Source organism: Bombyx mandarina, chromosome 10 (assembly GCF_030267445.1).
Source record: "Bombyx mandarina strain Sakado chromosome 10, ASM3026744v2".
Classification (NCBI taxonomy): domain Eukaryota; kingdom Metazoa; phylum Arthropoda; class Insecta; order Lepidoptera; family Bombycidae; genus Bombyx; species Bombyx mandarina.
In genome coordinates this window covers 2841922-2858495 of record NC_143217.1, presented here as the reverse complement: position 1 = coordinate 2858495, position 16574 = coordinate 2841922, and the positions used below count along the sequence as shown (strand labels likewise).

Sequence of the window (16574 nt, the reverse complement as noted above, 5' to 3'; positions counted from 1 at the left end):
TACTTTTTTATTTACTTAAAACCTTTATTTGTTCACTTGTTTTGCAAAAATGCGTCATATGCACGGTCTTTACTGGGTGTGGGCTTCATGTTGTGATGTATTTATATGCCTCAACTACGGTAATAATTGCTCAGCAGATCAAAAATACATCAGTATCTAGTTCAATAGATAAAATTTTATATTCCTATATTTATAACTAAGAATAAATGTGTTGCCAGAACTGGTAAACTTATGATCACCCCGATATTATATCGATGGTACCTATGTTAATACCACTGATTCTATTTCCAACATGACCAATTCGTTCAATGTTTATAATATACCACCCTTTTACAATGAATTGAATAATATGCTATTCTTTGTTTCTTGCACTGACATTTAGTATAGGAACGCATTTCTACCTAAATACTTTCTAGTATAAGAAGTTATAAATAAATAAATAAATAAAAATAGACAAAGACATGTAAGTACCTGTGCGGGCTTATAATACTCGTTTCACCAGTAATTAATTACAAGTATGAGTTTACACAGAATTTCCATTTGAAGTATTCCAGATGGTCTGTGTCACAATTACGGCACAATCGTATTTATAGTAAAAACGAAAACTATAAGTATAACTTGTAGTCAATAATAATTTGCGCAGGAGTTGCCGCCCCTTTCCTCCGCCTGAAGAACAATAGATGAAAGCGTGGCCATCTTGTGTCTTTACCACTTCGACAAATAAGATGCGCCGGCGACATGTTGCAGGGGGCGTGGTTTAAGTCTTTGCACACGGCACTCGGATCACCTGATGTGACGTAAAATCGTATGATTTCGGTTCTGCGTTGAGATGTGCGAGTTGACTTGCTCACTCACCACACATTAAATTATTAAAAGTCACCTCTGCCCAGTGTTTTATTTATTTATTTTGTCACCAAGAAGACATTATAACATGTAGAACATGCAATAAAAATGTCAATTTATGTTGATATAACATTTAATTAAAAGACCACCTTACTGATGCGTTATATTCAGTACATTGTTTAATGAAAGATTTCAAATTTTTTTTTAGAACATCAATTGCAATTTTATGACAGGAGCATGGCAACATTTCTTTCGTAGCGAAGTTACTTCTAGTCTCTACTTTAGTGGGATAGGCATTTATTTAACTCCCTGTATTTTCTGTATCAATTGATATTGATTTACCCTTATGTCCAGATAGCTATGATCTAAAATTTAATTAATTAATAATTGTCCAATATCCTTTATTATTTATTGATGGTTATTATAAGAATTAAAATATTTTATGGTTGATAATATAATCTACTCATACGTTATAGTTGGTAATCTTAGTATTAGAATCTGCCTTAAAAGAATTGGTGATTTTTCTTATTTAATCGTCTTCTTCGAACAACATCTGCAGAAGTTCCCGATTGCTGCACTGGCTTCCCTCAAGCCTCTGTACTCCCTTCCATTTTATTAAAGTCGGTATGACCATCAACTTAGAGCGACTGTCCGTTCTGAACGGGCACTCTTTGTCCTTCCAACTGTGGACCAAATTTAATATTTGTTAAACAAATTGTATCGAAGGACAATGCCCATTTTCTTAGGGCGTTTGGGCCCCTAAAAAAGTTGTCGGGTCATGATGGTTTTAACTTAATTTGATAGACAAATAAATATCGTTTCATATTCAGAAAACGATTTTTATATTCTCAACCAGGCATAAGAGAAAGCTGTTTTTATCTGCCGCTAAAATTAAGTTGTTAATTGTTTTCTTCGAAATCAATTATCGCTCACATAATTATTTACAGTATTAAATAAGTAAATTGTGGTTAATGTTGCTAGAAATAAGCCCTTACGTAGATTTTATTTTATTATATCCTTATATTAATAATAAAATGAAATGAAAACCCGGAAGCCGGCAACGATATTGTTGTTGTTGTTTTTAAATTCGTCAATAAGCAAGCAAAGAGCGTAGCCTATACAGCCTAGTCTGTCGTAGTTATATATATTTTTTTTTTCAATAAAAAGCTGGTGTCTCCCTTTTTATTGCTTTTTGGGAGTTTTGACGTCAACTCGATGAATAGCACATTGAGTGAGCGTGAATTTCCGCAGACCTTTGATCTTGAAAACAAAAACAGTCACTGCTATGTTAGCCACAGTTTTATTCCAATGCCTCAATAATCGTGAACAACGATTATTGACGTTTAATACACAAAACAACACTCAATTTATATATTATACATTACAATAAACTATTAAAAAAACATTAAAATAAAACTTCAAGTGACGCTTCACTCGGGTTGCTGCCAAAACTCTCTGATCATATTATTATATAATAAGAATAGAGTAATGGTAGGCCATTGAGATTTTTACTAATGGAATCAACAATATCTAAAAATATTAAATAATTCATGGTTTTAAGTAATAATTATTATTACAATATATAAATATTGAATTGAACAAAAATAAACTAAAAAGTCTGAATTATAACCATTAGCTACTTTTTTTTATTTGTTGTTCAAGTCACAGACAACTCTTTCGTTTGGCAGCTTAAAGGTTTACTATAAGGCTTTATGGGCTAAGCCCTTTGCCTATTGGCGAATTTAAAAACTATGGCACTCAGTTTTGGGATGTTATCAAATAAGTAATTTATTTTTATGTAAAACAATACCAGATTGAAAGAAATGTTGATACATAAACTAAACAACGTGAAAAAATAAGGCATAGTTTTACAAATAGTTTAGACATGAACTTGGCCCACTTTTGGGCATTGTCCTTTAATGATCAAAATATTGATTACATAGTTTTTGTGTTAGGTACATCTTTTCTTAGAAAACTTGGTACCTACCTGCCGTTAATCAAATACGGCATAGTCACATCTCTCAATCAGAGTACAGCAGGTGTTCTTTATCCTGTGATATGTTCAATGTCTACACCTTTTTGTTTTTTCAATATTATTTTATTTCTTTGTTAAGTACGTATTTCTTTGCAGCAGTATTTATGGCGAGACAAACTAGTACAGGGTCGCAAATTCAAGTCTGTTTGTGTTAAAACTTAGTGATGTAGCAGGAAATGCACTATTAAAACTCGAATAAACTATTATATATTCTACTATATTATTCTATGGCTACTTTTGTTAATTTCAATACTTACTATTCTCTATCTCCAACATCGACATAGACAAAAATGATACTTTTGTCGAGCTCACTAAGGTAATGCCTGACGACTGGTTCAGCTGAAATATTAATTTAAAAATTACATAATGCTTCAAATTTTTTTAACTTAGTTTTCCTTAATCAGACAAATTATGTAATAAAGGTGTACCTTGTTTTAAATTGGGAAATATACCCAAACCTAGCCTTGTCAATTACTATTTAAATTTGTTATTTTTAGGCTGTAATAGTAGTATACCACCTTATATTCCTACCTAAGTTTCCCCTAGACATTTTAATAACTTTGGAGTGTTGGTAGACCTACTTAGGTTGGTCCGCTCAGTTTTCTTATTTTGTCACAAAGCATTCTGCTTTAGGTTTCATATTGAACTCTTTGATGAGTGTGATTATCATGGTCTCTATGTTTCCAGAGTTAGAGCTGCAGGTATCCAATGTGTTAGTGCACCTGGTGAATCCTTAAGGACACCTCTAGGGTATTAATTGGTGACTGGCCCCTAAGTAAAATAGATTTGGGGAGTCATTCACAGCAACCACAATAAGGTAGTTTTCATGACCCATTCAAGGTACCAAAGTATCTTCAAAGTACCTTTCCTACTCAGAGTTCAAGTATCACAATGATTGAGTAAATGCTGGTACCCAAGCATTGTTTATAGTATCTGTGTGGATCATATATAACCATGACATTAGGCAATAGTAGTGCTTTTATTATAAAGTACTCATTTGTTACAGGTGTTAATATAACACATAATTAATTAAAAAGATTCACAGTGTAGAATTAGATAGATAGAATAACTGATTGAAGTTTTTTATCACTTTTAATAACAAATTGATTTTGAATGTACTAACCAATTTGGCAATAAATACACCAACTTCTACCATTCTCTTTCTTTTTTCCAGTAAAGAATAAATACACATTTGGTCCCTTTTGTGGCAGTTCAGAGACAAACTTATTGAATTCGTCATAATTACTTAAATTAATTATTTTAACAGCTTTTCTAGACATTTCTATTGACATTGATAGAAAGAGACTGAGGTTTTATTTTCGCATAAAAACTTAAAAAATACTATTCAGAAGTCTAGATTTTTTTATGAACACAGCACTGTGTATATTTAAGGTTATAAATACATAGTTATTATGATGGTTTGCTTACATTTACGTAGTCATTTTATTTCTAGTTTTTCTAATGTGTCTGGCTTTTTAAATAGAATGAACTTACCTTCCACGCAGTCGGGGCACCAGCTATTGCCATCAGGTAGCTTTGAACCGCTAAAGTAAAAAAATACAGGGGGACCACGAGAATCAATTGCACGAGTATATTTCGAAAATTCTTCAAAACCTTTTAGATCCACGTTAATAACCATTTTGGGAAGTGCAGTCCTTGATTAGTTTAATAAATTTTTATATATTTTTTAAATACATACAAGTGACCGACAGTTAAGTTATGTATTGAACAGTTTATGAAAATTCTGTACAGAGCATTAGGTAAAATTATCATTAAATACATATAATGATAATCATAGATTATGGTGGTCGTCTACGTAAACGAAATTATCAAAGGATATCAGTTTATCAAAATCATCCACTCACTTTATTTTCTTACACTTCAAAACTTTATATTCTTAATTTTTTTAGGAATTTTATGACCTAGTAGCTAAGACCTTTAGGTCATGTCTTATTTTCATTTATATTCTTATTTTTTACGAAAAATGATATTTATGGAGTGAAATGAAATGAAGATGATTAATTTGAGACATTAATCAACTGAGATGAAACTAAATGAAATGAGATGAGATGATATGGTATGAAATATAATCTCAATAAAATGGTGGTATTTACAGAGACTTTTTCAGTGGACTTTTTGTAGGATCTCGAGAAGTTAGGTACGTCCAGCAGTTTTGTTTTATTTTCCCACATTTGTACACATTCATTGATACTAAACAGATGACAAACCTTATACAAACCTTATTACATACTAGCGACCCGCCCTCGCTTCGCTTCGGAAACATTAAAACACACATGAAACCAAAAAAAAAAATTAAAAAAAGTAGCCTATGTTCATCAGGGACAATGTCGGCTTCTAATGGAAAAAGAATTTTTCAAATCGGTAAAGTAGTTTCGGAGCCTATTCGAAACAAACAAACAAACAAATCTTTCCTCTTTATAATATTAGTATAGAATAGTATAGATAAACTTGAAGAAACACCAAATAGACAAATCAAAACAAATTACCCAACTTCACTCCTCGCGTTCCCGCCGTATCTACGTCGCGGCGTCGTACCTACTCGTGCGGACTAACAAGACTTCCAGTAATTACACAAGTTATAATTTTGCGGGTTTGATTTTTATTACAGGATGTTATTCCTTCACCACGGTGGTACTTGCCTTCGGGATTCGAGCGCCGTTGCTCGCTACATACGAATACACTGGACGTCTTAATCCAATTCTCTTTTGTATAAAGAAATGTATTCCAACTAAACATTTCTAAAGATTTGGCCAAAAAACCAGAACCCAGGACAGTATAAAGTTGAAAAACATCTATGACATTTTCTTCAGTTGACAAAACAATAGTTTGAATTTTGAATGTTATGACCGAATTTGCACTGTGAATTATTGATATTAAGACGACACATAAGTACACACCTGCTATATTTATTTCATAATTTATGAATTTATCACAATGGAGACCACCACATCAATTAAACCAAAGACTTTAGCCGAATTATTGCCAGGACTTAGTGGTGAGTTCAAAACATCATTCCATATTATATTATTCAGATCATACTAAGACAAAACTGACTGTTTAAAATAATAATTGAATATATAATATGTGTTTTTATCTTAGTACGAACATATTTACACTACCAATAGAAAATTAATCCAAATTTCCATTTATTTAAGGTATAATAACGAAGGATGCAATGCAGACCTTAACCGCTAGAAAGAAACCCCGCTCTATGGCACAAACAAGTACTGCTGAGAAGGTTATGAAACCGCTCACTATTGCTGAAATGAGAACGGAAATACTAGGCAAGTACCATAAAAACACGAAATATATATTAATGTAACAATAATGAATGATTTCTTAGTATTTTGTTTTAGCATTGAAGGTGAGGTCTCCAAAAAGGCCTGTTCAGGCTATGACTTCAGCAAAGAAACGGAACTGGAACTCATCAGTAAAAGTTGATAAGAAGAAAATAAGTCATACAGCCAATGGTCAGATGAAACATGATTCTGTACGAAAAGTACTTAATTTTCAACCAAAACCAAAAGTATGAAAAAAGATTAATATTGTTCAATGTTACTCAATAATCCACAAGCTAAACATAGATAATTTAATTTGTTTATAGGCAGTATCAAATCCAACACCAGTGGAAACCCCAAAGTTCCCCAAACCAGAATTTAAACAGAAAAAATCTACTCTTTTACAAGGTTAGTGTTACTACTTTTTTCACACAGTTGTTCTTAGCTTTCCCTGTTACAGTTATGTATTTTTTCCAATTGCAGCAAATGACAATTTAAGAATAAGCGGTATTTGTAAAATACCAGAAACACCCCTAATCTCCACAGAACCAATAAGACAAATGAAGAGTATTGCTAACAAAGAGAACATACTAAACCCTCAAAGATTAACAAATATTAACAAGAAGCTAAACAATCCCACAATAGTTAATCACAAATTTGTTGTACCTGAAGCGATGGACACTCCAAAGTCCAACGAGTCTTGGAAATCCAGTTGTGATGCAAGTTTCCTAATGAAAGAGAAAGAAATACATGATGTTGAGGAAATAACGAAGGCTTTTTGTCAAGAACAGATATTGGAAAACATTGCTGAAGTATCACCTCCTGTTTCGACCCCTTTCAAAGAATACAGAAATGTCAAAGAATACTTCAATAATTCAAATGAACAGGCGGAAAATTCAGCTTCCTTCAATGATACTATCATGTGTTTTGAGAAGCCATGTCTTAAAAATGAGAATAATGAAAGAGAGGAGAGTGTGATAGTGTCATTATGCAACATGCTCAACAAGGCTACAGCCATCGAACCAGAAAATACCAGTACAGAACTTCAACGTCTGTTGGAAGTAAAGAAACAGACTGAACTAAATATACGAATGATCGAAAATGGTATTCAAACTCTGGATAATATAAAAAAGTCACATTTAAAATCTTTGGAATATATTACGAAATTGTTAAAAGAAAAACAGAATGGTCATACTATAACTGATTCTCACTGTAATAACACTTTAACAGAATTAACAAAAAAAACAGCCAAATTGACTATAGAACAAAGTCCTGGAAACAGTGTGATAGTAAAGTCGGGATCCACTAAATCACCTATATATAAGATACCTAAAAAAAACCAGTGTTTGAGGAAAAAGGTGTTCTACAAATCAATGCCCAATGTCTCAAATTCATTTGCTTTAACACCAGATAAAAAATTAAAGGACAAAGCATTAAGTGTCTATATGGAAATGAAAGAGCACATGAATTTTTTGAACACACCTGTTACAAAAAAAAATAACCCTGAAGTCCTAGACACCCCTATGGTTACTTCACATAACTTACAGAGACAATTAGACAAATTATACACTGAAAATTGATAGGAATATTTAAAAAAATAAATTAATAGTTAAATTATGAAAGAAATGATATAGAATCAGAACTAATGTATTTAAGCGCAGTTTATGGTAATTTATGTAGAAAATAATGAGTTCAGTCTACAAATTTAGCTTTCTTAGTAATAATGTTGAGGATAATATAAAAATATTGCTACAGGTTGGCATATATAGGGTTGTATATGAATACTTATAGTATAGCTAATTTAGCATTAATCTGTGGTAGTTGTGTCAGGGCCATACATTAGAAATAAATTACTCGCTTTTTACTAATTGTAATTGGTATAGACAATGCAATAAGTTACTACTAACGGCAGTTTAAACACCAATCAATAAGGAAAAAAACACTTTGTTTGACACAAATGATTCCAAGACAGGAAGAGGGTAGAAATATTACGATAGGTTTTTCTAACAATACCTTTTGCCAAGTGGCTAGCGACATTATAGGAACTTATCATTAAGTAAATTACGACAATAATAATAATAATACAGTAATAAAAATGAACATGTAAAAGTTTTCAATCAATTCCCCAAAACAATTCGCAATAAAGCATTGTACGTGTATGGATTGGTCATTAAAATTCAGGTTCATTTAAAGATGAGCACTACTTCGCTTATTCTGGCCAATTACTATCTCTAATAAAGACCTCTGGACAAAATGTGACCAAAGTCCCATCGCGCAAGACATTGCCGATCGGAAATGGCGTTGGATAAGACATACTCTACGACGCAGCGGAGTCAACGCAGTATCAATCGCGTTTGACTGGCAACCACGTGCGAGGACAAGACCTAGTCGTCCTCTACACAAACCGTGGAGAGCGAAATTTCGTCTGCCGGTATGACCTGTAGTGATTTCAAGGAGCAAGCGCAAAACAGGATAAAGTGGAGACAACTTGTAAGGGTCCTATGTACCAACCAAACAAACCAATCTACCTAACCAAACCTATGTACCTTTTTTTTCGGGCCGGGTCAAACCTCCTACGAGATCCTCGCGCCTAGGGGCGCGCGTTTGTGGGACTTGACGATCTGCTGATGCTGGAAGCAGACCGCGGGAACAAGGATGTTTTAGGGCCCTACCGCACTAAACGGCTCCCCTGCACTCTTACACCCGACGTCCGATTTCCGCGCGGGGTCAGAACCCGGTCAGAGTAAGAGGTTTCCCGCGGTGAACACTACAACCAGGCTCGCGGCGCCACCCTAAGGACGCCCGACTGACGGGTCGTCGAGGCGATAGTCGACGACCAACGACGTCGCCATCTCATCCCCACCAATTCAACAGACAACATTCATATCGACCATAATATGGATCCTTCACATACGACTAAACTGACACCTTAGAACTTACATCTCAAGGTGGGTGGCGCATTTACGTTGTAGGTGTCTATGGGTTCCAGTAACCACTTAACACCAGTTGGGCTGTGAGGTCGTCCACCCATCAAAAAAGGCAATAAAAATAAAAAATACGAGAGGAGGAATTTGGTCGTTGGAAAATCGTGCTATCTCCGAGAGTGTCCATGCGGCGTTCCTTAATCTCACTGATTTTAGCGGTGTGATTGTAGAAATTCTTGCACCTTGCCTCATTAAACACAAGGCAATGTCTTATTAGACACAATCATGGCCTGCAGAAAAGCAGGGGAACTATATTCTCTGGCGGGGTTGTCGGCTTCTGCCGAAGAAAAGAATCCGGGCCCTGGCAAAATGTGGGCATGAGGGTTATCTTACACTTGTGGAGAGGGGGCTTATTTCACACCAGAAAATGCTAATAAGCTCTATTACAGGCTAGTTAGATTGATGTTGAGAGTGATGGGAGAACCAATGCCACCTCCTAGTGTCAAAACTTATTCAAACTATCTTGAATATGTACAAGGACTGCCCTGTGTTGTCTCTCGGCATATGCCTCATCGAGTGGTTTATATAGAGGAAGAGTCTGTAAGTTACATACAAGCCATATCCAGCACCCAGTCCAGGTATTGTGCTTTTCTCATCTTCTTCAGATTCACAGTCGACTACCTTGGGAGCAAACACCTCAGTGTACACCATACAGATGGCACGTCCCTACCGGCTACACAGTTGGAATGCTTTAATGCAACTATGCACCCTGCAGAGTTGGTGTATAGGTGAGCATCTGAAGATTTCAAGACTTGTCACATTGGGTGATTATCTTTAATGCTATTCAGCATATCATCAACAAAACTGCTTTTCCCCACAGAGAGAGCAGATGTCTCCACCAAGATTTGGGAAAGAGGTTCCCTAGCCTATGCCACAGATCTATGCCCCAACAATGTGAATCTGGAAAGTTTCCTTGCTAATATATCGCGTTCGGGAGAAAAATTGATAGAGGGAGTCTTGATGGAGTTGGCTCCGGACCTACTTTGTATTTGTACGCTTACATGCCATCGTTGGAAGTCAGAACCAGGCTCCTTGGATGGAGTCATCTGTGACGTCTTCCTCACGCCCTGCAACTTCAACAACATGCCCTCTGATCATAGCAGTCACTGACTGGCCTGCTCATGCGTTATACCACTTTTGCCTATCGACCAACACCCGGAGGGATCACAATTGATGCTCTTTGCAAAGAATCCACGTAATCTGGTGAACAAGACTTTCGACTAGTGAAGAAACCTATATATCTAATCTAACCTATCTAAGAACACATCAAAGATTGTTTGAACGTACCTATTATTCCAGAGTTGTCGGTTTGTTCGAAAATTCTTATGGGCAATCGAGAAGTTTTGGGCCATTTCGACCTAATAAGGTGTAGTTTATCGTAACGAATTCTCAAAAAAGAATGGCAGTTTAACGATAATTTTGCATTATTCTGATATGAATATTTCATCAGTGATTGTATGTATGGACTAATGACAAATTAGAGCCTCTGTACATATAGATATCAATTAAATTAAATTATTATTATAGGCACGTAAAATATTTAAAGAGAAAATATATCATACTTTTGTTAATAATCTAATGGTTTCTAAAACATTTTAAGAAAATTAATAAATATATTCTAATTTATTTGATGTTTTTTGTGACCTAAGAATAATTTATGCAACAAATCATTTCCTTTTTAATACGCTTTTATTAGCTTCAGACGTTAGTAAGTAGTATGTAACAATGTTAGTATGTAACGGAATCTTTGAACATGATTTTGAAATTTGGTATACTTATCAAAGACCGATGACAATTCAATATTTAAAAAAAAAACTGAAAAAAATTAAATTCAACTAAAAAATTAAAAATAAATAGTTGTTTAAAAAAACTAACAAAATACGCTTTTATAGAAAATCCAACTAGTAAATCGAAAATAAATTTTAATAAATTTGAATTAAAAATAGTGTAAGAAAAAATGTTTTTATTGTAAAAAAAGCGTGGGGTGCATGGTATCAGTAGTTATAAATATTTTATGAACAGATATGAGTAGAAGGGTTATTTTGATAATATCCTGAAAAGTACCACAAAATTTATTTTCAATTTTTTAGTTGGATTTTCTATAAAAGCGTATTTTGTTAGTTTTTTTAAACTACTATTTTTTTGTCTTTGTCCGATAATGGTCCTCGATTATTGAATTTGTGCAGGGTAGGCACAAATTTATAATTAACTATAATAATTTCATCATTTAAACCCACCAGAAATTTCATTCAAACTTACAGGTTTGATGTATCACTATTATAGTTGAGGTTAGTAGGCAGCGGCTTGGCTCTGCTCCTGGCATTGCTGAAGTCCATGGGCGACGGTAACCACTTACCATCAGGTGGGCCGTACGCTCGTCTGCCTACAAAGGAAAAAAAAAAAGGTAAGGCCCGTCGGGCGACAATTAGTTTAATATAAATTAAGCTAAAATAAATTATAAATTAAATACATATACTTACTTAGTGGGAGTCTTTTAATATTCTCGATAGGTAGCGTAAAAATTAAGTCAAATTTGTATGTATGCAGTTCATAGCCCTATATAGTAGGGACCATAGACCTATATCTATACTTCAGTGATGCAGTTGGAACAGGGCAGCACCTAGCGGCAAAAGTTCAAACTCCATACAAATTTGAGTTAACTTTTACGCTGTCGAGAACGTTAAAAACTCGCACTGATTCACAAAAGAATTGGTAAATGTCTGTTGAAGTTGAACCCTTGCCTATTTCTGCCGTGAAGCAAGAATGCGTTTCGGTTTGTGGGGCAGCCGTTGTACTGAGATCTTAGAACTCATATCTCAAGATGGGTGGTGGCATTTACTCTGTAGATGTCTATGGGCACCGGTAACCACTTAACACCAGGTGGGCCGTCAGCTCGTCCACCCATCCAAGCAATAACAAAAAAAATAACTGCATTATTACGACTACGAACTACTTCAGACTACGAACATGTATGAAGCTTTCATTTTAAAATACAAAGCACATTAGTATTACAGTATATTGTATCGACACGAGATGTACCGTAAAATGGGGCGATTAGGGATTGAGAGGCGAATGGGGAAAAAAACAGGAAGATCTTTCGACGCTCAATATTAGTATTAAATTCGTTGCAAAATCTTCCATTTTTTGTGGTTTAATAGTAGAATGTTGAAAGTTCACAAAAAAACTCTGAATATGCATGATAATAGCTGCCAACTTATAAAAAATCGCGCTTCAAATTAACTTCCTGTGGTGGTAATTATTTTATTGCTAGAAACTTTGCTCTCTTTTATTTATTTGATAATAATAAAAGACGACTGTGATTTATAAACGTTATTTAGTGTTTGAACCATCATATATATTAAAGATATAATTTGCGTAATTACTGGTGGTAGGACCTCTTGTGAGTCCGCGCGGGTAGGTACCACCGCCCTGCCTATTTCTGCCGTGAAGCAGTAATGCGTTTTCGTTTGAAGGGTATAGGGCAACCGTTCTAACTATACTGAGACATTAGAACTAATATCTCTAGGTGGGTGGCGCATTTACGTTGTAGATGTCTATGGGCTCCAGTAACCACTTAACACCAGGTGGGCTGTGAGCTCGTCCACCTAAGCAATAAAAAAATAAAAAACTTAAGTCACAATTATGACTGATTGCTTCTTCGCTCATAATTCAAAAATTCGCAATTGAAATGGCCCTCTCAAGGCAGCCAGTGACATTAAATCTAATGGCTCACTCTGGTTTAGAAGGGTGGATGAGCTCATGACCCACTTGGTATTAACTGGTTATTGGAGCCCATAGACATCAACAACGTAAATACCACCACCCATCTTGCGACGCAAATCCCAAGTCTCAGCTTTAACCTGTAATAGTTGTCCCGCTCTTCAAACCAAAACGCATTATGGCTTCTTGTCAGAAATAAACAGGGCGTCTACCCGCGCGGGCTCACAAGACACCCTATCACGCAAATAATTTCGCGGGTTTGATTTTTATTGCACAATGACCTTCCTTCACCGTGGAAGGCATTGATGAACTTTACCTAAGCACGTATTTCATTAGAAACATTTGTACTATTTTGTACCTTTCGGCTAACACCGGTATTACTCGATATGAATCAGCTTCAACAAACTTGACTTGCGCTTTTTTCGCAAAATAATTTGGCTGTAAAGTTTTATTTCCTTTGCTTTTCATACAGACGAAAAAAAACAATTTTTTTTAAGAGTTTTTATGACCTGGTAACTAAGACCTTTAAGTCATGTCTTATTTTAATTTCTATTCTTCTTTTTATGAAAAATGATAATATGGAGTGAAATGAAATGATATTAAATGAAATGACGATGATTAATTTGAGGCCTTAATTAACTGGGATGAAATTAAATGAGATGAGATGAAATGATATGGGATGAAATATACCTAATCTCAGTAAAATGGTGGTCATTTACTGAGATTTTTTCAGTGGACTTTTTGGAGGATCCCGAGAAGTTACGTCCAGCGGCTTTGTTTTGTTTTCCCACATTTGTGCACTTTCACAGATATTAAACAGTTAATAAACCACCTTTATTACACATTTAAACCTGAAGAAACACTAAATAGACAAAATAAAACAAATCACACAACTTCACTCATCGCGTTCCGGCCAAAAAGTCAAAAAAAACGATTTTAAATAATATTCATAGATTATACAGTAGGTACATATTACTACATATACAAACACCTATATAATATTTGAGATAATATACTTAGGTACATAATTACATACTTAGCTATCAGAAAAAAATAAAAAATAAGATACTACGTATATACATACATACACACTGATATGTACGATAATTTTATTGTACATTACGTACGTTCCGACAGACTACTTAAGTTTTTGTCAGTGCCTACTTATTTCTTTGGGTAAATGTAATTTTAATTGTTTTTTTTTATTGAAAATTAATAATTAATAACAATGTCTCTGTCAAAACCGATAATGAATCTAGTAGCTTCATATCTACAGAATTTATATTTACATCCGATTAAAACGAAAGCTATTACAAGGTAAGTTTGAATTTTTTTATCTCTATTCATAAATCAGAGTTCAAAGTTGGTTCCAAAGTTCAGTGATCCCTATCGATATCGTAAGAATATAGTTTCATAAATTTATGCATAATATTAGTAAATTGTTGATTTATGGAATTTTGTTTTAAGTTGCGTAGTGGGTACAGCTGGCAGTCTAGCATCACAGATCGTGGCTGGAGAATCAATCAGACTTGATCCTATTCTCGCATTTGGTTTTTACGGGTAAGTTAAATATTACTTTAGTTACTTTTTTTATTTACATTTTTAATGGAACAACAGAAACAGTTTTTAACCTTTTAACTTTTAATTGTATCAATCTATGCATTTCAAATTTAGTGCATGGTCTGATCATTCTTTTAATATCGATTGATAAGTGAATTGATAAAAAATATAAATCAAAATTATGGAAAAATAGTGAAGAACTCTATATATAATATAACTATTTAAACACATGCATAGATATTAAAACACTTGCAACATTAAGGAAATGGTGGCTAGAAAGTGCTAATTTAAATTGAAGTAACTTTTACGTTAATATTTGCTTGATCTCTCAATATTTATATCATCCCACTGACTAGAGAAGTGCTATCCCAAAGTAATGCTACATGAGCAAGCAAGCAACTTGCATAGTTCATTTAACATGAGAACTTTTTAATTTAGTAATATTTTAATTTATAGTAATTTAAAGTTATACTTTACATTTGAATCCAATCAATCCAATACAATTGAATGCAATCTGGCAGTACAGTTTATAAAATTGTTTCCTAAAATCACAACAGACAATAAATAAAATGCATTTCTAAAATGAAACCAAATTTTCAGATTATTATTTGGTGGTACAGTTCCTCACTATTTCTATGAAACAGTTGAAAGGCTGTTTCCTGAAGAATCTGCATCATTTCCACTTGCAAAAAAGTTATTATTGGAACGTTTGATCTTTGCACCATTAATGCAAGCATTTTCTCTATATTCTTTGGCTCGATTTGAAGGAAAAACTCATAGAGCTGCTCTGAAGCAACTTTTTGCATTGTACTTACCAGTCTTAGAAGCCAATTGGAAATGGCTTACATTGTTCCAAGTCATAAATTTAGCATTTATACCTCCAATGGTGAGTAATTGATTTAACTTATAGGTTACTTATGGTTCATATTAAATACAGAATAGATAAAATTAATCTCCATCAGTAACATAGTATAGCACGAAGGGTGCGGCAGCTGTTCTGTATTGCAATTAAGATTTACCTCATGTCTCAAGGTGGTGGTGGTGGGTGATGTGATGTCAATGAGCTCTGAAAGCCACATAAAAACAGGAAGACCATTAACTTCTTCACCCACGTTTTTTTATTTTTTTATTTTTTTTATTGCCCTTTTAGGCAGACGAGCATACGGCCCACCTGATGGTGAGTGGTTACCGTCGCTCATGGACTTCAGCAATGCCAGGGGCAGAGCCAAGCCGCTGCCTACCACGTAAAATAATATTATGAAAATTCAGTGTATTTATTTTTTCAGTTGAGAGTTCTGTTCATGAACATTGTTGGGTTTGGCTGGGCAATGTTCTTAGCAAGCAAAAGACGCAAGCAGAGTCAGAGGAAAGGAGATTGAACTTTAATATCAACTTTGTTTTTCATGGTGGTGGATGATGTTTTAAACCTTACTGTGATTATAATAAGTCAAAAGACATTTTTATATCAGGACCAACTAATTGTATGTAGTATTTAGCCAATTTCGCTTTATTGAATGAAATATGTATTTCTAAGTGAATTGTGTAATATGTTGTTGAATGTAAAAATAAGTAACTTGTATTCATCAAGAACTGGATGTTTATAACGAAACAAGGTTGTTTAGAACAAATTGTTTGAATAATTTATTTTCACAACAGAATTTCTTCATTTTCAGGTTTGTGGTATTTTACAATCAGCCTGTATTTTTTTAAAAGCCTACTTCAATAACATGACTTTGTCAATTCATGCTCTGTGCATTTAATTATGTAAATTATATTATAAAATAAACATTTTAATAATTATATTATGAGTATTATTGAATGCATATGTATTGCTCATTTTGTTTCTATTGCCTAAATACCTTATAACTAATAATAAATTATTGTTCTTATAATGTAACCGACTAGATCTTACTGACTAAACAATTTTAAATTAGGTATGTATAGCTGTCAATAAATATATTGCACTAAAACAGACTAGATTAGAGTATATTTTTGGTAAATACTTAAAAATAAAAATGTATAATATTACCAACAAAGATCACAACAAATTAAAAAGCATGAATTTGAGAGATCATAAAATAGGGAATGTTATTAAGTATTTGACTAAAATTATTTCCAACAAAATAATAATAT

At 33.8% G+C, this 16574-nt stretch overlaps 3 protein-coding genes across 5 annotated transcripts; 2 read left to right on the top strand and 1 right to left on the bottom strand.

Annotated features, from left to right (window-relative positions):
- Positions 1 to 3: 3 nt before the first annotated feature.
- Positions 4 to 4782, bottom strand: LOC114247422 (thioredoxin domain-containing protein 17). Of its 2 annotated transcripts, none has more exons than XM_028180390.2 (3): positions 4373 to 4782; positions 3136 to 3217; positions 4 to 1526 (listed from the first exon to the last, which is right to left on the bottom strand). In XM_028180390.2, exons 1-3 carry the CDS (start codon positions 4515 to 4517, stop codon positions 1373 to 1375), a joined length of 381 nt encoding a protein of 126 aa, XP_028036191.2. In that variant the 5' UTR covers positions 4518 to 4782; the 3' UTR covers positions 4 to 1372. The 2 variants fall into 2 exon arrangements, with proteins under 2 accessions (XP_028036191.2, XP_089586289.1); XM_089730163.1 differs by lacking the exon at positions 4373 to 4782 and adding an exon at positions 4002 to 4295.
- A 631-nt stretch (positions 4783 to 5413) lies between these two features.
- LOC114247423 (uncharacterized) lies at positions 5414 to 8393 on the top strand. Its single transcript, XM_028180391.2, has 5 exons — positions 5414 to 5894; positions 6055 to 6183; positions 6256 to 6425; positions 6504 to 6585; positions 6661 to 8393. The coding sequence occupies exons 1-5, from the start codon at positions 5834 to 5836 to the stop codon at positions 7755 to 7757; spliced, it is 1539 nt and encodes a 512-aa protein (XP_028036192.2). The 5' UTR covers positions 5414 to 5833; the 3' UTR covers positions 7758 to 8393.
- A 5425-nt stretch (positions 8394 to 13818) lies between these two features.
- Positions 13819 to 16241, top strand: LOC114247416 (peroxisomal membrane protein 2). 2 transcript variants are annotated; one of them, XM_028180384.2, is made up of 4 exons: positions 13819 to 14198; positions 14349 to 14441; positions 15042 to 15327; positions 15728 to 16241. In XM_028180384.2, exons 1-4 carry the CDS (start codon positions 14110 to 14112, stop codon positions 15818 to 15820), a joined length of 561 nt encoding a protein of 186 aa, XP_028036185.1. In that variant the 5' UTR covers positions 13819 to 14109; the 3' UTR covers positions 15821 to 16241. The 2 variants fall into 2 exon arrangements, with proteins under 2 accessions (XP_028036185.1, XP_028036186.1); XM_028180385.2 differs by having other exon boundaries at positions 13879 to 14057.
- Positions 16242 to 16574: the final 333 nt, after the last annotated feature.

Bases quoted from the DNA above. Each gene is read 5' to 3' on its own strand.
- LOC114247422 (XM_089730163.1), bottom strand. From the start codon at position 4,170: ATGTCAATAGAAATGTCTAGAAAAGCTGTTAAAATAATTAATTTAAGT. The intron at 3,218-4,001 runs GTTAGTACATTC...TTAATATTTCAG, and splicing joins GTGTATTTATTGCCAAATTG to CTGAACCAGTCGTCAGGCAT. The intron at 1,527-3,135 runs GTAAGTATTGAA...TTTGGTCCACAG, and splicing joins GATGTTGGAGATAGAGAATA to TTGGAAGGACAAAGAGTGCC.
- LOC114247423 (XM_028180391.2), top strand. From the start codon at position 5,834: ATGGAGACCACCACATCAATTAAACCAAAGACTTTAGCCGAATTATTG. The intron at 6,426-6,503 runs GTATGAAAAAAG...ATTTGTTTATAG, and splicing joins ATTTTCAACCAAAACCAAAA to GCAGTATCAAATCCAACACC. The intron at 6,586-6,660 runs GTTAGTGTTACT...TTCCAATTGCAG, and splicing joins AAAATCTACTCTTTTACAAG to CAAATGACAATTTAAGAATA.
- LOC114247416 (XM_028180384.2), top strand. From the start codon at position 14,110: ATGTCTCTGTCAAAACCGATAATGAATCTAGTAGCTTCATATCTACAG. The intron at 14,199-14,348 runs GTAAGTTTGAAT...TTTTGTTTTAAG, and splicing joins AAAACGAAAGCTATTACAAG to TTGCGTAGTGGGTACAGCTG. The intron at 14,442-15,041 runs GTAAGTTAAATA...CCAAATTTTCAG, and splicing joins CTCGCATTTGGTTTTTACGG to ATTATTATTTGGTGGTACAG.